Source organism: Canis lupus, chromosome 4, assembly GCF_011100685.1.
Source record: "Canis lupus familiaris isolate Mischka breed German Shepherd chromosome 4, alternate assembly UU_Cfam_GSD_1.0, whole genome shotgun sequence".
Lineage (NCBI taxonomy): Eukaryota > Metazoa > Chordata > Mammalia > Carnivora > Canidae > Canis > Canis lupus.
Window position 1 is genome coordinate 73,325,259 of NC_049225.1, and position 27,395 is coordinate 73,352,653.

Sequence of the window (27,395 nt, forward strand, 5' to 3'; positions counted from 1 at the left end):
GAGGAGCGATTGTAATTGGGCAGTACATATAAGGCTGGAAAGGACACAGCCTACCACTTTTTATAGGATTAGAAAATAATTGAATCTTGGCAAGGGTACAGCTCAAAAGGAGGTAAATATGCTTGGCTTCTAACACCCTGTCTTCCCTATTTCCACATGTCAAGAGCCATCATCCTGTACTGTGTCTGCCCTCTTCACCCAACTGCTTAGGTGTTCCGTGACACACCAAAAAGTTAAAGAAAATTTTTACTGGGGTGCCTGGGTGGCTCAGTCATTTAAGTGCCTGCTTTTGGCTCAGGTTGTGATCCTTGGGTCCTGGAATCAAGCTCCACATCAGGCTCCCTGCTTGATGGAGAGCCTGCTTCTCCCTCTGCCTGCTGTTCCCCCTGCTTGTGATCTCTCTCTCTGTGTCAAATAAATAAATAAAATCTTAAAAATATATATTTATTTATTTTTAAAGATTTATTTATTTGAGAGAGAGAGAGAGCAAGAGAACACAGGTGTAAGGGAGGGAGGGACCAAGGGAGGGGAGAGAATACTAAGCAGACTCCCCACTGAGTGTAGAGCCTGACGGCAGGGCTTGATCCCACCACCCAGAAATCACAACCTGAACCAAAATGAAGAGTCAAACATTTAACTAACTGAGCCACTCAGGTGCCCCTGAAAAAATATTTATTGATGTCCATCAGTTTGCCTTTCTGATGAAAATGTTTCTTCTAACCACTTTTCATTTAAATCTTTTGATACCATTCTATTGCTATTACAAATAATATGTATGTATTCATTAAGAGGATTTTGAGTAAAGTCAAGTATCCTTTGAAATAAATTCTCTATTGAATGTTTTAAAATATTTATATTTTACCTTCTTATAGCTAAAATAAAAGATTATATTTTAAAATAAAACTGTTAATATGAACTCATAGAAAATCTAAATTTCAAGATTTTTTTTCTATAAGGTAGAAAAGACCATAGGTTTGTGAAATGTGTCATCATTGTGAAAATGAGGTAGTAAAGGAGGAAACCACACTTTGCATGTCTAAGACTTAATTTTGATTATATGCTTATTTATTTTAAAGGTTTATAAAATTACTAATGAAACATTAAGAACTTTTGATCTGTGTCTTCACATGTTAGTTTTGTTGGCAAGATTAGCATATCTTCCTACTTTATATTAGGGTGTTACACGGATCAAGGAATAGATGGGTGGGATAGTGGTTTATCAACTATAAAATCGTAAATATAAAGAGTTATTGTATCTAAAAGGAAAATTATTAATCCATTAAAGGTATTATTTTAGAGTTAATTGGGATAAACTTTGAGTGCCAGTTTGTCTTTTAGGAAAAGAAAGGTCAGATTCTTCAATTTTCAAATTATCTCTCAAAATAGATATGCTATTATAGAGATATATGAAACAGTGCCTTAGTGACATTTTAGTGATAATTTGCTTCATAGGTCCATTTTCTTTTGAAATGCTGCCATAATTAGTCTAATGCTCATGTTTTGTTTTTTAAGATTGATTGATTTAGAGAGAGAGCATGCACAGAGGGGGAGGGGCAAAAACGAGAGAGAGAGAGAGAGAGAGAGAGAGAGAAAGAGATAGAGAGAATATGAGAATGAATCTCAAGCTGACTCCCTACAGAGCATGGAGCCCAACGTAAGGCTCTATCCCACCACTCTATGATCATGACCTGAGCTGAGATCAAGAGTTAATTTGTCACCAATTGAGTCACCCAGGCACCCTACTAATTCCCATGTTACTAACAACACAGCCATCCCTAGAGTTAATATTTAGACTTAACTGCCTAGAGAGTGTAAGGCTATTTCCTGACACTAGAAAAAGCTATGACCTTCCCAGAAATAATTATCTAATTGGGGTTTCTCCTCCTAGAGTATTGTATTCCCACAAGGGTGTGAAGATAGTAAGGAAGTATTTAGTGTCACAGAATTAGCATAACCATCTATCTGAAACCCCAGTTTTGCTCAATGATAAATCATATAAAACATTCCTTATATATTAAAGCAAGGAGATGTGTTATGAATTAGTTGTATTTCTTACACATCAGTTGTGTAAAATGGGAGACCTTTACTTTCTTGTAATCGCTCCACTGTTTTCCTCAGTGTAATGCTCACATGCACCCCCCCCCCCCCCCCCACACACACACTCATCCCTCTTTCTCCTTCTTCCTCTCTTCCTCCCTTGCTCCATGTATGTGTTTGGGCTTATGCCATGAGGAGTACATCAGTGAAAAAGTCTGATCCTCAGTGAAAAAGTCTGAAACTAAGGCAACAAAAAGTCCTTGGTCTTTGTTTTGTCTTGGATTTAAATTCTAGCTCTAAAATTTGTTAAATGATCATTAGCAAAGTATTTAACCCTTTGGGCCTCTGTTTCTTTATCTGTAAAATAATTATTTCTTAGGATCACAGTAAGAATAAGCTAAGAGAGTGTCTGTAAATTGGCTGATGAATAGCAGGGTCTTTTTTTTTATTGTATTTTAAGATTTTACTTATTTATTAGAGACACAGAGAGAGAGAAAGAGAGAGGCAGAGACACAGGCAGGGGGAGAAGCAGGCTCCATGCCGGGAGCCTGATGTGGGACTCGATCCCGGGTCTCCAGGATCATGCCCTGGGTTGAAGGCAAAGCTAAACCACTAAGCCACCAGGGCTGTCCTGAATCGTAGGATCTTAACAAATATTAATCCTGCCTGTCCATCCATTGCTTCTTTCCTTGTGTGTCATATTTTCAGAGTACTCTTGTTCTATACAACAGTGAGGTTTAAAGTAAACAGCAAATAAGATAAAATAATAGCCCTCAGGTAAGACATAGTAATAAATTCTGAGTGTATAATAAAATCCATTTAAATGGAATTGACTAGCTTTTAGGTTATTTAAAAAAATTGAACAGGAAAATTAATTTTCATAATTAAGATTTTCTAAACCATGTTGTTTTATACTTAAAAATACTAGTTGTGTATTTTCAGCATTAAAATTGTGTGAATATAAGAAAAGAACAAATTGCATTTGTATTAGAGCCATTGTTTTGTATTCTTGTGTAATAATTTTCTGAAGGTATACAAATAACCCAACTCAGTGTGTTTTTGTAAGAAATCTGGGTATGGTGCATACCTTGTTAATGGAATACTGGCTATATAAACTTCTTAGAAAGAGAAATAAGTCCTTCTTAAAGAAAGACAAGTTATTATAACTACATAACTTGCTGTGATAAGTAATAATAAAATATAGGCTTCTTTGGAATGACAATACCAAAGAAGAGTTTAAACATTTACAATGAGAAATAATGCTTGCCTTTTTAAAAATCTACTTTTATTAGTTTGGGAACTCGTTGTTTGAATCTACTTGGTTTCCAGCAGTTCATGGGAGATAATGATATGACATCAGACTTGGTTGATGAAGGAAAAGAATTAATCAGACGAGGTAAGATTTGTCTTTTAAAATCAAGGAAAGGAAAGTTCTAAAACTCAAAATACGAATTAGTGTTTCTATAATTTGTAATTTTTAATCTCTTAAGAAATTAATGTTTTTTTTAGCTAAAATTCTACAAAAACAACCTTCATAACAAAAATAATTTGAAACTATAAAAATAATTTGAAACTATAAACTATAAAAAAAATTGAAACTCTCATCTGTCTTTAAGAAATACTACAGCAGACAGCAGAAATTTAGTATGCCCTCAACTAAATAATGCTCTTGGATGGCATTGGAGTTACTTTCATATTTTCCTGGAAATGGATTTGCCAAGCTCAGTACAACTATAAAATTCATGAATTCAAAGAATCATCAGTTTAATACCACACAAGAAATCATTCAAGCCAAGGCTGGTTTTGAGAATGCAATGATCATTAACAGCCTATTAGAATACATGGCACTCTAGTAAAATCTAATCCGGACACTGAATATATCAAATTTCCTGAGGTTCAAGTGATGGTAGGGAAAAAAGAAAACAAAACTTGAGTGTGGGGACATTGATTCCTAGACATTCTCCCTCCGTGAGTCTGGAGCTTTTGTGTGGTCATTTAGTTAAATGGAGGCCAAAATATGTTGTGACTCCAATAAAAGCTTTCATAGTCTTCACATTCTGAGGAAGGTGGAGTCCAGTTGATGTAATGGTTCTGCTGCTTTTTGCATTAATAAGACCTCATGTGGAATATTGTATTCAGTCCTGGGTAAGATTTCAAGAGTAGAACTGGTAAGTTAGAAGGTATTTAGAGAAGGACAGCCAGAATTATGAGTCTGTAGAGCGTAACTTACACAAAAACAAAACAAAACAAAAAACCACTGTGAGTATACAGCCTGAAGAGAATAAGGGAAAGGACTTTTATGCAGAAAAAAATATCAACTTAATTTAGAAGATGAGGCAAAGAGAAAGAAATTACCAACAAATTTCAGATCACCATGAGGAAGAATGTTTTCCTCACTAAAAACTATTTACACATGGCCTAAAGGTCATGTCCAACAGAAATATAGAAGATATCCTCTGTGGACTTAGGTGACCTCTAAGGTCCTTTCCAACAATAACCTATTACTTTTGACTTTGTAGTAATTTAAAGGAAATTGGTCATAGCCTGATACCTTTACTTCAGTTACTCTACGTCTAACTAAACCCATTATACCAAATTTGAGACCACTTTTCTGTCTCTAGAGAAGAGAAAAAGACAAAGGCAAGAAGAAGGTGAAAATCGAAGAAGAGTAAGTATAGTACTTAATAATTTGTTGTAACCTAAAGACTGATGTGAAATAATCATAAGAATTTTACTGAACTGGAGGGTATTATGCTGAGTGAAGTAAGTCAATCGGAGGACAAACAGTGTATGTTCTCATTCATTTGGGGAATATAAATAATAGTGAAAGGGAATATAAAGGAAGGGAGAAGAAATGTGTGGGAAATATCAGAAAGGGAGACAGAACATAAAGACTCCTAACTCTGGGAAACGAACTAGGGGTGGTGGAAGGGGAGGAGGGTGGGGGGTGGGGGTGAATGGGTGATGGGCACTGAGGGGGGCACTTGACGGGATGAGCACTGGGTGTTATTCTGTATGTTGGTAAATTGAACACCAATAAAAAATAAATTTATTTAAAAAAAAAGAATTTTACTGATTTACAATTGGCTAAAGACCAAAGAGCAGTGGGAAAATGACATACGACACGTTTTTTTTAAAAGGTAATTTTAATACTTTCAGATGTACATGCTAAGCATTTTTTGGTCAGACCTGTTCCAAAAAGTCACTAGTTTTAAGTTACTTTGTGTCCAGTGTCTAGCAGTTTCTTGCCTAAGCTCAGTGCTTTGTGAATACTTATTGAATGAATTAATAAAATCACGCAGTCTTATTATTAAAGTCATTTTGATTGCTTTAAAATTGTTATGCTTTTTTATAATATGACATTAATTATATTCCTCTTCAGTTTTTCTTTAGTCCTCTGCTGAGGCAAACTAACCTCCTCCTGTAGAGAGAAAAGGCAGAAAATCAGAAAAATTTAGTGTGGTTACCACAAATTACAACAGCTGGGGCTATACTGGAGAAATGAAGACTCAGAGGAGGAGACATGATAGTTGTCCATATATGTTAGTGTGTAGCATGTAAAAGGAGACTTGTTCTTTATTTTAGAAGACATAATTGGAACCAGAGAGTGAAAGATACTGCAGATAGATTTCACCTCTTGGTGAAAATATCTAACTTCCATAGTTTATCAAAATTGAGATGGGCTTACACACACACACACACACACCACACACAAAATTGTGGTGAGCTACCCACACATAGAAACTTCATGCCCTCTAATAAGACAGTCAATGGCATGGCTATTTTAGAATGAACCCCTACAATGCAGGGGAGGTCGAATTAGGTGACCTGTAAGGTTCCTTTCAGTTCTATGAATTGACTGAGTAGCATCCCACTTCATAAGGTTTGACTACAATGATCTAATTATCTTTGTATACAACTCAAATTTTGCTTTCGAAAGTAACTTTTCAGGTCTCAATATTTGTAGTTGATTTGTATGGGAGGTAATTTTGTTAACCTCTCAAATTATTAGGAGTTCTCATAATTTTTATGTGGTCAAGGTAAGCCTATCGTAGCTATCATATCCTTTTGACACTTTAGATAGAATTGAGAAGGTTAATTATAGCTAGCGAAAATGTCTATAAGCGTTCATTTGGAAAAATGTTTGGAGACCATATTAAAATCACGTAGAGACAAAGAAAAATCTTTTTTGAAAATTTTCGTGGTACTATGCTAACATACTGATTATGTGGTGAATTTCTGATGAAAATAAATTATATTATCTCTATGTACTATCTATTGACACTGATGAATTACTTTCTGCCTTTGAGTTCCTTTGCTACATATATTTATTTATGTTTCTGTCCTAGGAATGGAAAGAACGTTATGGACACAGTAGAGAAGATTCCACTAGAAACAGAAATGTTCATGTTGACCCAAAAGAGTCAAACCTCTCAGATCTTAGTACCAACCGATGTAAGTAGTTTATTTTCCAATTCCCTTAGAAATTGTTTCTTAAACTTGGTTGCATAGAGACTGAGGATTAAGATATCCATCCAAAAATGCCTTTGGAGGGGCACCTGGGTGGCTCAGCAGTTGAGTGTCTGGCTTTAGCTCAGGTCGTGATCCTGGGATTGAGTCCCACATTGGACTCCCCATGAGGAGCCTGCTTCTCCCTCTGCCTGTGTCTCTGTCTTTCTCTGTCTGTGTCTCTTATGAATAAATACATAAAATATTTTTTAAAAAATGCCTTTAGAGAACTGTAGATGTGGTTCTGTCTTTCCTTTCTCATCCCTCAGTGTATAGAGGGAAAGGGAAACTCAAATATGCATTCTGGTAGGAGATGGAGAATTGGGATAATATACTACCTTAAATAATATCAGTACTTATCCCAGGCATGTCTTAGGTACATGTTGGTTTCTACTATTTCCCCGATGCTGTTCTTTACTTTTTCTGTTAATGGGTGTAGGCAATTCAGTCATTTTTATAACCATTTCCTGACTGATCAATATATCAGGTACTTTCCCAGGTTTATAGGGTTATAGAGAAACATTTCCTGTCCTTGGGATGCTAATTAGTTCAGTGAGGGACTGATAATAAGGAGAAGATGTTTGCCAGTGGGTTGAGCTAGGACACCTCCCCACATCCTTATCCCTGCCATCTGCACCTGGGAAGGTGGCAAGAAACCTGTGTTTGCTCAGGACTCTGCCCAGAGTAGATGGCAGAGAATGTTTGTCTTTGGGGAAGAGGCAGGAATGCTGAGAGAGTAGAAGGTATACTCCTGATGCTGAGGGAACTCGACTCTCGACTTAGGGAATAGAAAAAGAGGTCTTTATTGAGAAAGGATTTCTGTGATAGAGTAACGTTAACTTAACATTTGGAAATGAATAGTACTTATCCAGGTGAAGGTGTTTTGGGCAGAAGGATGAATGAATGACTTAAGAGAACTTTGGGAGAATGCAAGTTTGTTTCTGTGACAAGATCCTGAGTAGGAGAAGCCTGATAAAGAGGGGAAGCTGCAGAGACAGTTGGAAAGCAGGTATTACCATACTCAGAAGTTAAGATTCTCTCCCAAGTTAAGATTTTAGTCAGAAAAGGAGCATGCGCACATTTTTGGTTTCAAGAGATAGTTTGATAGCAACATAAAGTATGATTTCCAGGGAAGTGAGACACAGAAATCAGTTCTCTGTTTTGGTAATGCGATCAAGAAATGATGAGGGCCTTTAAATCAGCAGTGATCCCTACACATGAGGAAGAAAGGATGTGTTTGAGTGAGATTTATGGTCAAAGAAACAGGAGAGAGCTAAAGGTGTAGTCAAAGCTAAGAAGAAAGAAAGAGGATTCTACAAAGATTTGGAAGTTTGCTTACCGCGGAGTAGGAGTTGACACAATAGAGATGTGGGAGTGTAGGAGAATGGTCAAGAGAAGAGAAATACAACGCCTTTGGATAATGACATGAAGAGAACCCGGAATGCAGGAGGCAATCAATATTTGCTGAATGAATGAGAGAAAAGATGAAGGGCAGAGTCCAAGATGACAAAAGTATAAGATATGATAGACTTGGCTTGCCTTAAGTTTTCAAAAAGAGCTATATCATAAAGTTCTTCTGAAGTTACTGGATTACTCAGAACAACATTGTGAAAATTTAGGTTGTTTATGAAGAAAACCCACATAGAAAAGGGAGACTTAGTTGTATAAATCTGAAGTGATCAGGATGGTCGTCATTAACCACCTGTGGCCGTTGAGCATTTGCAACATGGCTGACGCCCCATGTTGAAATGATAATATATTGGATATAGTGAATTAAATTAAATTGGTTAAAATTAATTTCACCTGTTCCTTTTTACATTTTTATGTAACTGAGAACATTTGAGAAAATTCTAGCCAAGAACTGACATATGGGAGCCCCTGGATTCAACCATGAAACCATTTGAAACTTGATAATGAACAATGTCATAATTCATATGTTAAATGTTAATTCTGATTCATATTAATTCTTTGCATTGTACCTACTTCTGAGCTTAGACCAGTTACAAGACCAGTTGTTATTTTCTATCATACCATTTTTCATTTGAATCTGATTTTGAAGGAATCAAGTAATTATCTTTTCTTGCTATTATCTTCACAATCAAAATTCAGATCCTTTAAAATCTTGACTTTTTTTGTGAGTCCATAGACTGTGACCCATGAGGACAATAGAAAAGTAGACAGATCTTTTTTTGTTCCTTTACAGCAGCATCCAAATATAACAGGGCCAGTAACAGAACTGAAAGGGACCGAATAGAACTCCTCCAAGATGTAGAACCTTTGGATTTTAATGCAGAAACATTCACTGATGATCCTCTGGAATCTGAATCGGGAAGGTAAGCTCTGACTGTATCATTTTGGCTCCAACATTCTGGAATTTTAAGAACATAAAACTTGATGAAATAAACGTAAGGAAAAAATGTTCATCTTTACTGCTAATAATAATCATATTAATTAACCCTTGGTAGCTTTTTATCCCTTCTAATGCTTTTATATTGTAAAAATTATAGCATCCAGTGGTGGTAATTGAAATTACTATATCCATAAACCACTAGTGGTATTCTAAATAAGAAAGAAGAATTGAAATTGTTAGTAAGACTATTAACAATGTTTATATGCCTATTTCTAATGATCCCATTTATGAAATTTATCATATTTAGCAATAGCTACATGGTCATGGCTAGGTATCGGATACTATTCTAAGCACATTACCAATGATACTATATTTTATGGTTATAAATCCAATTGGATTTGAATCCTGAGAGGCTTAGTAACTTAACTTACTCAGAGTAAAATAGCTTGCAAATGGCAAAAGTCAGGCATTCAAACCCCAGGACTCTGGCTATAGGGTCTGTGGTTTTGGCCACTCTGTGAAATGATTAAACAAAAGCAAAATATCATATGCATGAGATATTTGCTATAGTATTGTCTATAAATAGCAAAAACACTAGAATATTTTATTTATATTGAACAATCAAGAATGATTATTAAATCTTCAGTTTATATCCCCCTATCCCTTTCTTTTTATATCTCTCTTTTTTTATATATAGAAAACAAGGTATTCTAGGCTCTAGAAAAGCTGTTGGTTAATTTATAATTAAGTAAATCACTTTGGGATATTATCTTTATAAGTTTCTGCCTTCAGCTACTGAATAGGTTTTTATAAATTATGCTTACAAATTATGTAGCCACTTCCTTTTAATGTGTCCTTGTTTTTCTCTCCTCCTTTGTTATTTTTGATGCCTCAGATCATTTCTTTATCCACCTTTCAGGTATCAGCCTGGTGGACGATACCTCTCGATGTCTCAAAGCAGAATATTTGATGATGTTTAAAGTCTGAAAATTTATGAACAACTAACCAAGATCAACGCATCAATCCAGTCTTTCAGAACATATGTGTGCCCTAGAATTTATACTGTACTCTTAGTGAAAATGTCAGGACAAAACAGGCCCTGAAAGTTAATCACATCTTAGTAATAATAGTTTATTGCCCATTGGATAGAGTGTCATCTTTTCTTGTAAGGTTTATTACACACTGTTCCTGACGTGTCTGCCTTAGGAAGTACAGGTGTAGTGGAAGGCATTCAATTCATGGTAAAGATCGCTATATGTTGAGAACATGTAGTTCGGTTTGTTTCATATTAGTTTTTCTTGGGAAAGTTGTTTTAAAGATCCAAGAAAGCCATAAGTCATAACTAAATAACATCATATGGTTTTATTATTGTGATTTACATTTTTGCTGTTTCTAAAGAATATGTTAATCCCATATTTCCCAAAGAGATGGAGACCTCAAATAGTAATGGTATTTACAAAACCCATGTCTTAAAACAAGGCTTACTTACCAGACATAACTGAATGTAGAAAGCTCTTTTTCAACTCTATATGCAAATCAGTGAGGTTTTTGCATGTATAATTAAGATTATACTTCAACTGATAGTATTAGTATCTTTAGCATGTATACTATAGTCGGGTGATGTATTATTCTTTCAGTCTTTGCTAGTAACTGGAAATTACTATTCGCTTTTGGTATTGCTTTGTAAAAGATTTTCATTTCAGGGAGAAATATTCACCTTTATCATTCAGCGTATTAACTTAAGTGTGGATCGTTCCACTCAAAGAGAATCTGAAGCATTAATGGTAAATTGTGGGTTGTTTTTGTGTTTTTTTTTTTTTAATAGCCAAAGAGTCCCACAAAATTCTCTAATTTTTAAAGGTGCCTCTTGATGCTTTGTGGAAAATGGTTACTCTAAGGAAAAAAGTGAATCCATTTACTAATACTTAAATTTGGGTTTATAGAATGGAAATATGTGATAACTGTTAAACGTGCTAATTATTTTAAAATGAGTTTTTTAATTTTTGTGTTTAAGCCAAAGTTGGGTATTATATTTTGAATCATCAGTGTTTTATTGCACAGTGAATATTGCACAGTTGAACACAATATGCTTCCAGAGAGTTTTTTGTGTCCCTGAAATGTTTGCAACTCAAAGAATCCCTGCTATGGATTCACCCAGTGGTGACTATTCTTGAGCTTGCCCACAAGTCTCAGTTTAACGCCTATTATTCTGTATAAATTTTAATAGTCCTCGCTTTCACTCTGAAGTTTCCCAGTTTAAAAATGAGTTATATGATCACCCTAACAATATGATTTTATGTTTTTTATGTTTCTTGAAGGTAATCTTCCCTTGAATCATAATTTTAAATTTTTTATTTTGCTTTTTATTTAGTATTATCATGTAAATTTTTAAAAGACAGTTCTATGCAGATACTGAAAGGAATAGTATATCATCCTACTTACCTGATTTTGTTTAATTTTTATGATCTTTGAGATTAAATCCCTTTAAATAATTATAAATGGATAGATTTTATTCTCAGTCAAAGGTCATACAGGCTGCCCATTTGAGAACCCACACAGAGACTTTCACTGTAAAGTGTGGTTACAGACTGTAGGCCAGGAACAGAGATCATTTGATATTGTTTGTCATTTCATGACTGACCATTCAATATCTTGGACAAATTATGTAACCTCTCAGTGCCTCAATTTCTTCATTCGTGAAATGAAGATGATACTTGCTATTTACCTACTCATCTACCTCACAAAACTATTGTGAGGGTATTGAGTTGATGCTGATATGCTGGAGTTTAAAACAAAACAAAACAAAAGAAGTTGTAACCTCTGCTGTTCTTCCTAGTGGTACTTGAAGGTGTTGGATGGAGAAATGATAAGCTCGGAGAGGGGTTCAGTTTCTTTATAATTACAGAGAAGCTTTTAAGTCCCTGAAGCAAAAACTGTTTTTGGAATAATTTATCAAAAGTCCTCTGAAAATAGTATTGTGGTATATTTGGTCTTTGGGTTTACCTTGGCATATTTTCCTTAAGTATAATGTTGTTTCTCATCAGGTTTTATCATGAAACCCAGATGCTGTACGAGAAGCAGCAGCAGAAAAATTATTCACTTATAAGTCACTTTTGTAACTTATAATACCCTAAAGTAATTGCTAGGAATATGTAGGGGAATGTACTACTTTCCTTTATTATTTTTTTATGATTATAATAATTGAAGTGTATGTAATACTTCACAAACAACCTAGCTCCCTTTGTGACTTCTGAGTTATTTCCAAAATAATTTTTGGTTGTTTAAATGATCTAGAGTCAACTTTTTAAGCAGAATTTATCTTACAGGATTTTATATACGATCATATAGGAAGGTTACCTGGCTGGACAAATTTGAGTTCATAACATTTTAACCTCTGAAGAATAAAGAATTTATTGGTGGAGGAACTAAGTTAATGTCTGTAAAGCCACCTTGTGTAAAAAACTAAAGTAAGAACAAGTTTTCTGCTTGGGGAAGCTTATTAAAATGTAATGACATCTACTGCAAAACATTACTACTAAATTCATACACTTTAAGTGCAAAGTAATTTCCTAAACAATTACTTCTGACAATTAGCTTTTGATGTCTTTCTTATATAATAATAGATATCCAATTAAATTTTCTAAATTATTTTTCTGAATAATTATTAGGTAAGAATATTCAGTAAGCCAATAATTCAAAATAACCATTGCAGAAAGTGATAATAATCTGTTAATTTCACGAATCACCTGTAAGTTGCTAATTAACTTTTGTTACTACATCAGTAACTTGATCTTATCAGTAAAGCATTTTTATAAAAATCATTAGTAAAATAATAAATAAGGTTTAAACCTAATTATTAGGATTTGCTCTCTTACCAAGTGAATATAAGGGCTTTCGAGTACTTTCAATACACAAGTCCTCACTTCACAAGAGTGATAAAAGCTAAGTCAAAACATTCAAAGATTTTCCATTTATTAAAAAATAGATCAGAAAATTTGACAATCAAAAATAAATACCGCGAGTTGATCTATTTTTGGTCTCTACTATTTGATTAGAGTATCAGTTCTTAAATTTACACTGGTTGTGTACCCAAATGAAATTAAATATGGATAGGAAAGTCAATTTGTGGGCTTTTAAAAGTATATTTCAGCATACGGATAAAAGAATTTCATTTATGTACAATAGCAAACCTCATTTTTTGTCTTGTAAGAGATTCAGGGAATGTTCTTGATGGTATGTTGATGAGCATCTTAAAAGAAAGAAAGCTCTCCCTAATTACAATTCACACTGTTCAGTAATAGGAGTTTTGTACTTGTGATTTGAGTGGACCATGCCTGAAAGTTACAAGGATAAGTATATTTGCACTAAAGAGACAAAACATGTCCCTGAGAAATCTTAACATACTTGAATCTGTAAAGTGTAATGGATCACATTACATTAAATTCTAAATGTTAAGGAGTAAATGGATTTAGAGTTCTATCTTTTCTTTGTTTTCTTCCTTCCTCGTCCTTTTATACTTTCTGAAACTTCTTTTTACAGTATGATTTTTAATATGCTGACAGATTTTCTTTGTTTTGTGTATACAGTTGTTTCTGATGATCAGTACACTCAAAAGGAACTAGTTCTGATTCCACATCCCACTACTTGAATAGTAATATTGCACCGAAAGTAGTGAAACATATTTTTCTAGACAACTAAGCAACATCTAAATGTAAATGTGATACATGCTGACTCAGTGTGTTGTCTTTAGGTCACTAAAGAGGACACTTCATTAATAGGAATTACTCTCAGTGTAATGTGTTGGCATAAAATGGATTTCCAAAAACAATGATTTTAAAAAACACAACAACAACAACAAATAAGAACCTTAAGATAACTTTTTATGAGAAAGAGTTCATAAATAACCTACATAGTTGTCAAAGTTTCATTAGGAGAGGTTAGAATAATACAAGAGGGTTATAGGAGGCGTTCTAAAATATTAATTCCCTCCATGAAAAGTACTTCTTCCCAGTGGACTTTTTCATGCCCAGAGAACTAGAAGACCAAGCCCTGTCATCCTTTACCCCAACTCCTGGAGACCAGGCCTGATGAATCCTTTTCCCCAGCAGAGTGGGCACTAGCCCTGCCCTATCCTCAGTCCCATCATTGGGAACATGACCTCACTTCTAATTCTTTTCACACTTAGTCTGGTCTTCCTAAAATTTTATTATCATTGTCAAAAGATTTGTCCATTGAGGTTGGTTGAAGCCTTTCTACAATTTTTAATTTATTAATAAAGCAGGAATATTGGCATGTTCCTCTTCTTATTGATAATCTTAAAAGACATTTATTTTTGACACACACCCTGGAAAAAAATAACTTTTTCTCCTGAAAATTTTTTCTTTGGTGGTTATCTTGATCTCAAATCATTTTATAAAAGATTTTTTTTTTCTGTACTCAGTGCAAAAGTGTAGAAAAAGTGGTTTACTATGGCAGATATATGTAGGGTAAAGTCATAATTTGTGACTCTGTGCAACACCATATTGAGTCAATATAATTGATATAAATCCTATCAATCTAGTCACTTAGAGCTGTATTTCTCAAAAGAACGCTGGCTAGCATCTTCCCTACTTAGTACACCAAGTTGTAGGGGAGAGACTTGTATTTATTTTATTAAAAGCAATCCAATGGATTTGTTTTTGTCCATACTTTGAAAACAGCTTGAAGGATTTTTCTCATTTTAGAAGGTAGAAAACATGTGGACATGTCTTTTAAATTACTGTAATCTAATATATATTTATAAATTATAGCATTGAAAAAAGAGCTCTAATATTGATGTTGTTACTTTCTGGTATTTAATTTTTATAAAATTTTTTTGTAGTAACTAATTGTAGTGCTTTTAAGTAGTTTAAAAATCATTCTCAAATAAGTTCTGCCCACATCCTAGTTCCTTGGGGCAATTCTAAAGTTCAGTAATCCAGTGTGAATTTGAAATATTCTTTCATCCCTTCAGTGTCTTTTTATATATATCAGTACCCAAACGAAGTATACCAAAAGCCTAATTTCTGTGTTGCATTAATGAAGTACTTGTTATTTGTCTAATTCAGTGGATTAGGTGAAATAGAGGATAAGTCTTTTCAAATGTGCATCTGGTCATAATTTTTCTAAATGTTCATTCTGTTCATTTTTGGTGCATGATGCCAAATTTGTCTTTAATCAGCCATTACTACCTGATATGTAATGACAGATGTTTTCCTATCTGACCAATGGGTTAACTATTTTTCTCTGCAGATTCTCACTACATTTTCAAATATGTATTTGGAAAAAGCTGCAAAATGCTCCTATAAGTAAGTTAGCATCTTTGGCCTTATCTATGCATAATGTTCCTTCGGTTTGGTTTTGACAAACTCGTGGACTTGCAGTTGCTTTGTAGTATTTTAACTTATTGTGATGTAATGAATTTTTTGAAATGTTTACTTGATTAGCTATTAAAATATAGGAAATTATGTGGCTTTGCATGAAATAAAGAACATTTTTACAAGTTCCTAAGAATTTTGCTGATTATTTATGTGTTTCATTTGATAACATCTCTGAGATTAAACCCCTAAGGAGCCTGAAGCTTTCTTTGTTCTATTTTAAGATAATTAAACACATGTACTTTAGGTTCTACATTACTTTATCCAGTGTTTATAATTAAAATAAATAATTGTTACAAAAATTAGAAATCAATGAAATTTAAAGCTGGAAAACAATAAAGAAAATCAATAAAACCAAAGCCTAGGTTCTTGAAAATATCAATAAAATTGATTAAATCATAGCCAGACTAAGTAAACAGAGAATTGCTTTCCTTTATACCAAAAAAGAACAATTGAAGTTTGAAATTAAAAACAATACCGTTTATATTAGTCCTAGCTAATGCAGTTTAAGAGAAGGAAATAAAAGGTACACAGATTTGGAAGGAAGAAATAAAACTGTCTTTGTTAGCAGATGACATGATTGCCTATGTAAACAACCTAAAAGAATTGGCCCAAAAAACTCCTGGAATAAGTAATTATGGTAAGGTTGCAAGATACAAGATTAATATTACAAAAGTCAATCATTTTCCCATATAACCAATGGAAAAGTGAAATTTGAAATTAAAAACACCATACCAATGGCAGCATGGCGGAAGGACAGGGGATCTCGTTTCATCTGGTTCCCCCAAGTTTAGCAAGGTAACTTTCAAACCATCCTGAACACCTATGAATTCAACCGGAGATGTAAAGAAAGCATGGCTGGAACTCTACAAATAGAAAAGTGACCACTTCTTGCAAGGAGGATTGTGGAGAAGAGAAACGGGGGATCTATGGGAAGGTAAAGCGCAGGGGGAGGGAGCCTTTGTAGCCGGGCTGCAGGAAAGTGATACAGCCCCAGCCCCGGGGCTCAAAATCAGGACCTTTAGAAATCTGCTCCCGGGAGAGTCTTCCCTGCCTGAAAGGAGCTCAGTGGTGAAACGCAGGATTATAGGAGGGACAGTGAGGTCTCAATATTCCTGGAGGAACAGAAAGATCAGGGGCGCCTGAGGGGCAGAGCTCCCAAGCATGGGATCAGGGAAACAGGTTTAGGTCAGCGAGCCCGGGGAAGACGCCAGCTTGTGCCATAAAACGGAACCGAGGACAGATCGGTGACCTCTGCCTGCCGGGTCCCCGCAACAAGCGGGTGTCCTGCTGCACGGGTCAGGGGCCGCCCACCTGCTCGGGGGGAGGAGAAGGAGGAGGGGGAGGGGGAGGGGGAGGGGGAGGAGGAGGAGGAGGAGGAGGGAGTGGGCGCTAGAGGGGACTGCAGTTTGGCACGCGCTGGATCTCTTGGCTCCCGGGCTGGAGACCTCTGCGGGACTTTTTTTTTTTTTTCTTTGCCCTCAAAAGAGGCACGGAAAGCCTCCAGGAACAAAGACCTCACACAGCAAACTGCTCCTACTGAGCCCAGCCACCCGGCAAGGGGCAGAGCTGCTCCACCCAGGCACCGACACCCGGACACCCGAGAACCCTCGCAGCAGGCCCCGCCCACAGAAGACCAGCCCGAAGAACCAGAACAGCAAGTTACTGACCTACAGGGACAGAAGAATCCAGGACTAAGAGAAAGTAGCATTTAGAACTCGAGGATTTCTTTTTTCTTATGATTTATCTTTCAGGTTAAAATTTTCCAATATTCATTCTCTTTTCCCGTCTTAACTATAACATTTTATTAACTCTATTTTGAAGTTTTTTCTTTCGTATTTTACAATCACGTTATAGATATATTCTTCATTTTTGGCTTCCTTACCACTTACTCAATTTTTTTTTTTGGTAAATATAGAAGTTTTTCATATATATATATATAAATTTGGAATTTCATACCTTCAACATATAGACCAAAATACACTCAAAACCAAGTGGATCACCATCTTGGTCCACCCTGTGAGATTCTATTTTCTCTCATACACCGTTTCCCTACCCCAACCCCCCCCTTTTTAAAATTTTATTTATTTATTTATTTATTTATTTATTTATTTATTTATTTATTTATGATAGTCACACACACACACACACACACACACACACACACACAGAGAGGCAGAGACACAGGCAGAGGGAGAAGCAGGTTCCATGCACCGGGAGCCCAATGTGGGACTCGATCTTGGGTCTCCAGGATCGCGCCCTGGGCTAAAGGCAGGCACCAAACCGCTGCGCCACCCAGGGACCCCCCCCTTTTTTTTAAATTTCATTTTCTTTTTCTTTTTTTTTTCTAACCCTAACCCTAACCTTCCCCCATCCACCCCCCCTTTTAAAAAAAATTTTATTTTCTTTTTCTTTAACTTTTTTCTTTTGTTTTCTGGTCCCGGACCTCTATGGAAGTATGTAGTATGTATTTTGCTTGGGTTATGGGTGATATTTTGACTCTGCTCACTTGTACAGCCATTCTGCTCTGGACAAAATGACTAGAAGGAAGAATTCACCACACACACACAAAAAAAGAACCAGAGGTAATACAGATTTAATGGATATGGATTTAAGTAAAAAGTTGGAGATAGAATTCAGGAATACAATGATAAAATTACTAACTGGACTTGAAAAAAGCATAAAACACTCAAGAGATTCTCTTACTGCAGAAATGAGATCTAATCAGGCCAAAATTAAAAATTCTCTGAAATGTACTCTAAACTGGATTCTCTAACAGCCAGGGTAAATGAGGCAGAAGAGAAAATAAGGACATGGAAGACAAGTTGATGGGGAAAAAGGAAACTGAGGAAAAGAGAAAAACAGCTAAGAGCCCAAGAGGAGAGACTCGGTGATAGTTTGAAAAAAAAAATCCACATTATTGGGATTCCAGAGGGCATGGAGAGAGGACCAGAAGGTATGTTTGAACAAATCATAGCTAAAAACTTCCCTAATCTGGGGAAAGAAACAAGTATTTATATCCAAGAGATAGAGAGGATCTCCTCTCCACCCTCCCCCCCCCAAAAAAAAACAGCAACTGATCAACACCCTGACATATAATACTGAAGCTTGCAAATTTTGGAAATAGAGAATCTTGAAGGCAGCTTAAGACAAGAGATTCCTAACATAAAGTGGAAGAGAAACATCAGATTAACAACAAGTCTATCCACAGAGACCTGGCAGGTCAGAAAGGGCTGGCATGGTATACTCAGGGTACCAAATGAGGAAAACATGTGGCCAAGAACACTTTATCTAGCAAGGCTGTCATTCAGAATGGAAGGAGAGATAAAGAGCTTCCAGGACAGATAGAAGCTAAAAGAATATGTGACCACCAAACCAGACCTTCAAGAAATATTAAACAGGATTCTGAAAGCAAGAAGAGAACCCAAGAGTAACATAGAACAGAAAGAAACAGACAATCTACAGAAACAGGGACTTTATAGGTAATTAAGTAGCACTAAATTCATATCTTTCAAGAGACTCATTTGAGGCCTAAAGACACCTCTGGACTGAAAATGAGGGGGTGGAGAACCATTTATCATGCTAATGGACCTCAAAAGAAAGCTAGGGTAGTGATCCTCATATCAGGCAAATTAGATTTTAAACCAAAGACAGTAGTAAGGGACGAAAAGGAACACTGTAGCATACTTAAAGGGTATGATCTTCAAGTCCAGCAGAATATCTAATAAATATAAATATTCATGCTCCTAACAAGGGAGCAGGCAATTATATAAGCCAATTAATAACAAAAGTAAAGAATCACATTGATAATAATACAGTAATAGTAGGAGGACTTCAATACCCCACTCACAGCAATGGACAGATCATCTAAGCAGAAGATCAACAAGGAAACAAGGACTTTGAATGAAACACTGGACCAGATGGATTTCACAGAAATATATGGAGCATTCCATCCTAAAACATACATATACATACATATTCTACTCCAGTACACATAGAACATCCTCCAGAATAGATCTCATAACTGTGTCATAAATCGGGTTTCATCTCCTACCAAAGATTGGGGTCATTCCGTGCATATTTTCAGACCATAATGCATTGAAATTTGAACCAATCACAAGAAGAAATTTGGAAAGCTCTCAGTTTTCCCCATAAGGTCAGGAACACTACAAGGATGACCATTCTCACCACTGTTGTTTGATACAGTATAGAAGTCCTAGCCTCAGCAATCAGACAACAAAAAGAAATAAAAGGCATCCAAATTGGCAAAGAAGAAGTCAAACTCTCATTCTTCACAGATGGCATGATACTGTATATGTTGAACCCAAAAGACTCCACCTCAAAATCCCTAGCACTCAAATAGCAATTCAGCAATGTGACAGGATACAAAATCAATTCACAGAAATCAGTAGCATTTCTTTTTTTTTAAATTTTATTTATTTATTCATAGAGACCGAGAGAGAGAGAGAGAGAGAGAGAGAGAGAGGCAGAGACACAGGCAGAGGGAGAAACAGGCACCATACAGAGAGCCTGACGTGGGACTCGATCCAGGGTCTCCAGGATCATGCCCTGGGCTGCAGGCGGCGCTAAACCGCTGCACCACCGGGGCTGCCCATCAGTAGCATTTCTATACACTAATAATGAGACAGAAGAAAGAGAAAGTAGGAATCAATCCCATTTATAATTGCACCAAAACCCATAAGATACAATATATTTGCACCAAATTGCACCAAAACGCATAAGGAAAGAAACTGAGAAAGACACAAAGAGGTGGGAAAACATTCCATGATCATAGATTAGAAGAATAAATACTGTGAAAATGTCTATGCTACCAGAGCAATTTACATATTCAATGACATCCCTATCAAAATACCATGGACTTTCTTCACAGAGTTGGAACCAATAAGCCTAAGATTTGTATGGAATCAGAAAAGACCCTGAGTAGCCAGAGGAATGTTGAAAAAGAAAACCAAAGCTGGGCCATCACAATGCCAGGCTTCAAGCTGTCGCACAAAGCTGTGATCAACAAGATAGCATGGTACTGACACAAAAACAGACACATAGATCAATGGAACCTAAGAGAGAACCCAGAAACGGACCCTCAACTCTATGGTCAACTCATCTTTGATAAAGCAGGAAAGACTATCCACTGGAAAAAAGACAGGCTCTTCAGTAAGTGGTGTTGGGAAAATTGGACGGCCACATGCAGAAGAATGAAACTGGACCATTCTTACACCATGCACAAAGATAAACTCAAAATGGACGAAAGACCTAAATGTGAGACAGGAATCTATCGAAATCCTAGAGGAGAACCCAGGCAGCAACCTCTGTGACCTCAGCCACAGTAACTTCTTGCAAGAAATGTCTCTAAAGGGAAGGGAAACAAAACCAATAGTGAACTACTGGGATTTCATCAAGATAAAAAGCTTCTTCACAGCAAAGGAAACAGTTAACAAAACTAAAGGGCAGCCTACAGAATGGGAGAAGATATTTGCAAATGTCCTATCAGATAAAGGGCTAGTTTCCAAGATCTATAAAGAACTTACCAAACTCAACACCTGAAAAATAAGCAATCCAGTCAAGAAACGGGCAGAAGACATGAATAGACATTTCTCCAAAGAAGACCTACACATGCCGACAGGCACATGAAAATATGGCACCTCATCACTTGTCAGCAGGGAAATACAAATCAAAACCACAATGAGATACCACTTTACACTGGTGAGAATGGCTAAAATTAACAAGTCAGGAATAAGAAATGTTGGAGAGGATGTGGAGAAAGGGGGGAACCCTCTTACACTGTTGGTAGTTTGCAAGCTGGTGCATCCACTCTGGAAAACAGTACGGAGGTTCCTGAAAAAGCTAAAAATAGAGCTACCCTACAACCCAGCAATTGCACTACTGGGTGTTTACCCCAAAGATACAAATATAGTAAAACGATGGACATTGTACCCCCATGTTCATTGCAGCAATGTCCACAATAGCCAAACTATGGGATTAGCCAAGGTGTCCTTAGATAAATGGATGAAAAAGATATGATATATATGTATACACACACACACACAATGGAATATTACTCAGCCATCAGAAAGGATGAATACCTACCATTTACATCAATGTGGATAGAACTAGAGGGTATTAAGTGTATAAGTCAGTTGGAGAAAGACACTTATCATATGGTTTCACTCACATTTGGAATATAAGAAATAGTGAAAGGGACTATAAGGGAAGGAGGGGAAACTGAGTGGGGAAAAATTAGAGAGGCAGAAAAACCATGAGAGTCTCCTAACTCTGGGAAACAAAGGATTGTGGAAGGGGAAGTGAGTGGGGGATGGGGTGACTGGGTGATGGGCACTACAGTGGTCACATGATATGAAATGAAGAGCACTGGGTGTTACACTGTATGTTGACAAATTGAATTTATTTATTTATTTATTTATTTATTTATTTATTTATTTAATCCTGAGGTCTTTTGTTTTCTTTACATTTATCATGCCATGAATTCATAGGGAATGGGTTCCAGCAGTTCAGGCTCCTTTCCATTAGTTCTCACAAAGTGTGCTTCTCTGGGTGGGGCACACTGGCGCTTCAGTTGGACCCAAGTGCCTTTCTCTTTGGTTTCCTTCTTTTTCTGATCATTTTCCTTCACATGCTTCAGGAAGCTATCTCAGCTCTTTGAGTGTTTAATATGCTCAATGCGGACATTAATTCTCTTGGCAAGAATCTTGACCTTAACCTGTTTGTTTACAACAATGCCAACAGAATGCTAAGTAACATTGTAGACTCTTCCAGTTTTGCCATGGTAACATTTGTGGGGCATTCCTTTTTGAACAGTGCCCATTCCCTTGATGTCCACAATAATCACCTTTCTTATAGATTCGCATGTATGTGGCCAAAGGAACAACTCCATGTTTTCTAAAAGGCCTAGAGAACATATAACGGGTACCTCTCCTCTTTCCCTTTGTGCTCATTTTGGCAAATTACTGAAAGATGGCGGTTCTGGCTGAAAGGAAGGTGGCAAATTGAATTAAAAAAAAAAATACCATTTACATAGGCACCCCCAGAAGTGAAATACTTAGATCTAAATCTAACAAAATATATGTAGAGAGAAGATGTATATGAGGAAAAGTACAAAACTGATGAAAGAAATTAAATAACCTAATAAATGGAGAGAATCTGTGTTCATAGAGAGAAAGACTCAACATTGTCAAGATGTCAGTTTTTCCCAACCTAATCTGTAGAGTCAATGCAATCCCAATCAAAATTCCAATAAGTTATTTTGTGGGTATTGACAAACTAATTCCAAAGTTTATATGGCAAGCTGAAGACCTGGACTAACACAATTTTGAAGGACAAGAAAAAGAGAATTGGCACTACCCAGCTTCAAAACTTACTATACAGCTGTAGTAATCCAAACATTGTAGGACTGACAAAAGAGTAGACAGTGAAACAGAATAGAAAGTCCACAAACAGTCCATTGATCTTTGACAAAGGAACAAAGGCAATTCAATAGAGAAACGATAGTCTTTTCAACAAAGGAGGCTGGGACGAATGAATAGCCACAGGCCAAAAAGAAGGGGAGAAAATGGAATCTAGACAGTGCTGACTTTACATCTTTCACAAAAAATAACTCAAAATGATTCATAAATGCAAAACTATAAACCTTCTAGAAGATAACAGAGAACATAGATGACTTTGGGCTTGGCAATGAGTCTATATATCACACAAAAATGTGTGTGTATGTAAGAAGACATATACAAGAACGTTCATAGCAGCATTCTTCATAGTCCATAAACGGCTCGATAAACAGAATAGTTTTACTTATTCAACATGATGATATATACATGTACAACTAAATGAAAATTAATGATTGCAGCTATGCAACAGCATAGATGAAACTCACATAATGCGTATCAAAAGAAGCCAGATGTGAAAAAATAATATAGTGTGGTTACACTTAAGGTTCAAAAACTGGCAAAACTAGACTGCATAGTACAAACATTGATGCTTTGTAGTAAAACCATAAAAATAATCAAGGAAGAAATTACCATACATGTCAGGCTATTGCTTACCTTGGAGGAGGAGGAAGGGATCAGTGATTAAAGTAAAGCACAAGAGAAGTTTCAGCATTGTGGCCTATCTTCTCTTTCTCGGGTGCTGGTTTTCTAGATGTTCACTTTGTAATGGGTTGTTGACAACTACATGCCTTTGCATGTGCTTTCCTGTATGTGCATTTTATTTTGTAGTAAGGGTAAAATCTTTAGGGAGAGCATTAAATTACATAATTTACCGCATAAATTGGGTGTGGAGGAAGTTGCATTATAGTATGCTAAGGTCATGATAACATAAAGGAGGAATAAAGATATTGCTTAAGCTAAACTTTGTGAAGGATGCGTGCTGTAATCTCTTTGGTAACTATTAAAAGAATAAAAATAGAATTTAGCTTCAAACACAGGGAAGTTGGAATGACCCCCCCCCCAAAAAAAAATGATCCAATTCAAAACAGCAAAAGAACAAAAACAGCCAAAATCCAAATTTTATTGTTTAGAAGTGCATACATAGTTGGGCAAACTATAAAGTCATGTGAAGCAATTTAGCATTTAGTCATGGTAGTGCTTCTGGTGGGATGGACATTCAGGGGTATCGCTCAGAGAACCTCTGGGTTAGTAAGGGCAACGTTTTATTTCTTTGGGTGCTTTTTCCAAGTATGTTTTACTTATTAACTAAATATTTATATTTTATGCTCTTTTGGTTTTTTAAAAAGATTACTTATTTTGGGAGAGAGAGCATGTGCAAGCAAAGGGAAGGACAGGGACAGGGTGGCTCTGCGGTTGAGCATCTGTCTTCGGCTCAGGGCGTGATCCTGGAGTCTCGGGATCGAGTACCACATCGGGCTCCCTGCATGGAGCCCGCTTCTCCCTTTGCCTGTGTCTCTGCCTCTCTCTCTCTCTCTGTGTCTCTCATAAATAAATAAATAAAATCTTTTAAAAAAAAGAAAAGGGAGGGACAGAGGGAGACAGAGAGAGAGAGAAAATCCTTAAGCAGATTCCCCGCTGAATAGGGATACCAAGTTAGGGTTTGATCCCAGGATCCTGAGATCATGACCTGAGCTGAAATCAAGAGTCAGATGCTCAACCGACTGAGTCACCCAGGTGCTCCTGCACTTTTCTGAATTTCTGTTTGTATTTCAAAATGTAAAAGGTTTTAGGGGATCCCTGGGTGGCGCAGCTGTTTAGCGCCTGCCTTTGGCCCAGGGTGCGATCCTGGAGACCCGGAATCGAGTCCCATGTTGGGCTCCCGGTGCATGGAGCCTGCTTCTCCCTCTGCCTATGTCTCTACCTCTCTCTCTCTCTCTCTCTCTCTCTCTCTCTCTCTCTCACTGTGTGTGCCTATCATGAATTAAAAAAAAAAAAAGTAAAAGGTTTTAAAAAGAAAAATCAATTTCTATAAATTACATTAATAGTTGAAAAGAGTAAAATCTACATGATCATCTCAAATAGATGTTGAAAACATTTTGATATAATTTCTTTAGTGTTTTTAAAGTCTGTTGTTTTTTTAAAGAAAGATAGCATTCTTTTTTCCGATAAAGGATGTATATCTATATATGTACCTATAGACATATATCTATAAACAAGAACATAAAACTATGGAAGAAATCATACTTAATGCTATCTTTGAGGTCCAGAACAGCCACGAATGCCTACCATCATCACTTCTATTTAACACTGTATGTTCCATAATCATAAGATAAGAGAAATGAAAGGCCTAAGGATGGGAAAAGAACAAGCATTTATCCATCTTGATTTTGATGGTCATGTATATGGAAGATCCAAAAATACACAATTTACTGAGAAGTGTCATTTTTTAATATGGTGTTTGGGATCCCTGAATCCTGGTTAAGTCAGAGACCCTCAGGGACACTTGGGTGGCTCAGCGGTGGAGCATCTGCCTTTGGCTCAGGACGTCATCCCGGGGTCCTGGGATCAAGTCCCTTGTTGGGTTCCCTGCGGGGGGCCTGCTTCTCCCTCTCCTGTGTCTCTGCCTCTCTCTCTGTGTCTCTCATGATTAAGTAAATAAAATCTTTAAAGAAAAAAAGTCAGAGATCCTCAACAAACCTGAACCTCAGACTCATTTGTTAAAGAGAGAGAGAAAGAGAGGGGTGGGGAGTGGGATGGTTTATAACATTACCTGTGAGGGTGGTTGTGAGGATTATAATCAAATAATGCATTTGAAAATGCCAAAAAACACATGATAGTACCTTAACACCAACCACCTAACATGATAGATGAGCTAACATATTAGACGAGCTAATGCACATCTCTCTAACATGAGTTCCACGAGGAATGATTTTTGTTTCGTTTGCAGAACCACTCTGCTCTGACCCACACTAAGGGTTCAATAAATTGGTGTTGAATGGGGGAAATTGCTCAGCCGCCACCCCGCCCCGACCTGCGCTACTGCATTACGGCAGGTGCCAGGCTGTGAACGCCAGGCTGTGCCAAGCTCCGCCCCTCTGGAGCTCTGCCCTGGGGGAAGAGGGGAGAATCGGAGGCTAGGTCTGTGTGACTGTTAGAGTTAGTGAGAAGGCAACGGGCACCCAAAAGTCCAGAGAAAGGTCCAGCAAAAGGCAACGGGAATCTGAACAGCAGACCCAACTTGGCATTCCAGGCTAGCCCTGCTCTGGAGTTTCCCTTGGCCGCTGCAGGGACTGGCCTGTCCTCGCAGGATTTTCGTTGAGACTCTGCGGCCCTGGACTTCTAGGCAGGGCCCAGGTGAGAGGTCGGGGGCCCCAAGAGGTGTCAAAGGGCCCAGCAGGGGTGGGGTGAAGACACTGGGCCTGATGCTTGGCTGCCACCCAGTGGGGGCAGGCACGCCACCGTCGGCCTGCAGCTTCCCCCCACCTTCCCCCCAGGCTGAGTCTCCCTCCACCCGTCTCTCCTTCCTGCTTGATGCACCTCGGCCGGGGCAGGTGCCTGCGGGGTCGTGAGGCCCGGCCCGGGAGCCGGGGTTGACTTGAAGCAGAGCAGAGCCATTTGACTCCAGCAAAAAATGAGTTTAGGCGGAGAGAGCAAGGGAACTGCAATTCAGGCCAAGCAACCGGCGGAGAACCCCAAGATACCAAGAGAAGGCGAGCTCTTACCAGACCTTGGGAGGAAAGTGGGGAAGGTTACTCTGAAGACATGTTTCTAGAAGAGCAAGAGTTTGAGATTGGGGCGGTTCCTTGTTGGTCAAAGGTGGTGGTTAGTGACTTATTGTTGGGGAAGGGAGGGATCTCCCTTCCTTTTCTTTTTTTTTTTTTCTCCAGATATTTAAAAATTTATTTAAATTCAATCAATTAATATATAGTGTTTTATTAGTTTCAGAGGTAGAGTTTAATGATTCATCAGTTACATACACCCAGTGCTTATTCCATGAAGTGCCCTCCTTAATGTCCATCACCCAGTTACCCCATCCTCCCACCCAGCAGCCCTCAGTTTGTTTCCTATGATTAAGAGTCTCTTAGGGTTTGGCTCCCTCTCTGATTTCACCTTGTTTCCTTTCTTCCTTCCCTTCCCCTATGATCCTCTGTTTTGTTTCTTAAAGTGCACATATGAGTGAGATCATATGATTAATTGTCTTTCTCTGATTAATTTATTTCGCTTAGCATAATACCCTCTAGTTCCATTCAACTCCTAAGTGAAAAGTGCCTTCCTGTGTTGAAATAATTCTTACCTTCCTTTCCCCTGCTGGCTGTGTGGACTGTGTGGTACCTGCTGAGACCTCTTCCTTCAGGCCTTCCCCACCGCATTGTTAAGGTTTCCTTGATTTTCACACCCAAGATGTCTGAATTTTGAGTGGAGCCAAGCTGGGGCCCCAAATAAGTACCCCCCCTACACAAAGCATTTACACTTTAAAGGAAGTTTCTAGGGTTAAAGATCAGTTCCACCTCCACCCCATGACTCTCTCCTGGACTCATTTTCTAGCCACTTTGTGGTTTTCACTGTAGCAAAAATTGCCAAAGAGAAGGCTCCCAGGATACTCCTGGTCAGCTGTCTACTATAAGAAGCCATATGTATACCACCGAGTGCAGTTATTTTTTAGAGCTTGATTAAGGAGGTGGGTGG

General features: G+C 37.3%; 1 protein-coding gene and 1 long non-coding RNA gene across 6 annotated transcripts in view; one reads left to right on the top strand and one right to left on the bottom strand.

The window, feature by feature from the left end:
- Positions 1–15,427, top strand: part of LMBRD2 (LMBR1 domain containing 2) — a 43,961-nt gene extending 28,534 nt beyond the window's left edge. Inside the window, exons 14-18 of one of the 5 annotated variants that reach the window (XM_038535313.1) lie at positions 3,330–3,433; positions 4,659–4,705; positions 6,387–6,492; positions 8,753–8,879; positions 9,792–15,427. In XM_038535313.1, coding sequence (XP_038391241.1) covers positions 3,330–3,433; positions 4,659–4,705; positions 6,387–6,492; positions 8,753–8,879; positions 9,792–9,876 — 469 coding nt within the window. In that variant the 3' untranslated portion in view covers positions 9,877–15,427. Of the gene's footprint in view, positions 1–3,329; positions 3,434–4,556; positions 4,706–6,386; positions 6,493–8,749; positions 8,880–9,791 lie in introns of those variants that run through there. The other 4 variants (XM_038535312.1, XM_038535315.1, XM_038535314.1 and 1 more) reach the window with 4 other exon arrangements.
- On the bottom strand, positions 5,201–27,153 carry LOC119871569. The gene is made up of 4 exons (XR_005358590.1): positions 27,004–27,153; positions 9,328–9,411; positions 8,578–8,914; positions 5,201–5,458 (listed from the first exon to the last, which is right to left on the bottom strand). It is a non-coding gene; the product is annotated as an uncharacterized LOC119871569 (long non-coding RNA).
- Positions 27,154–27,395: the final 242 nt, after the last annotated feature.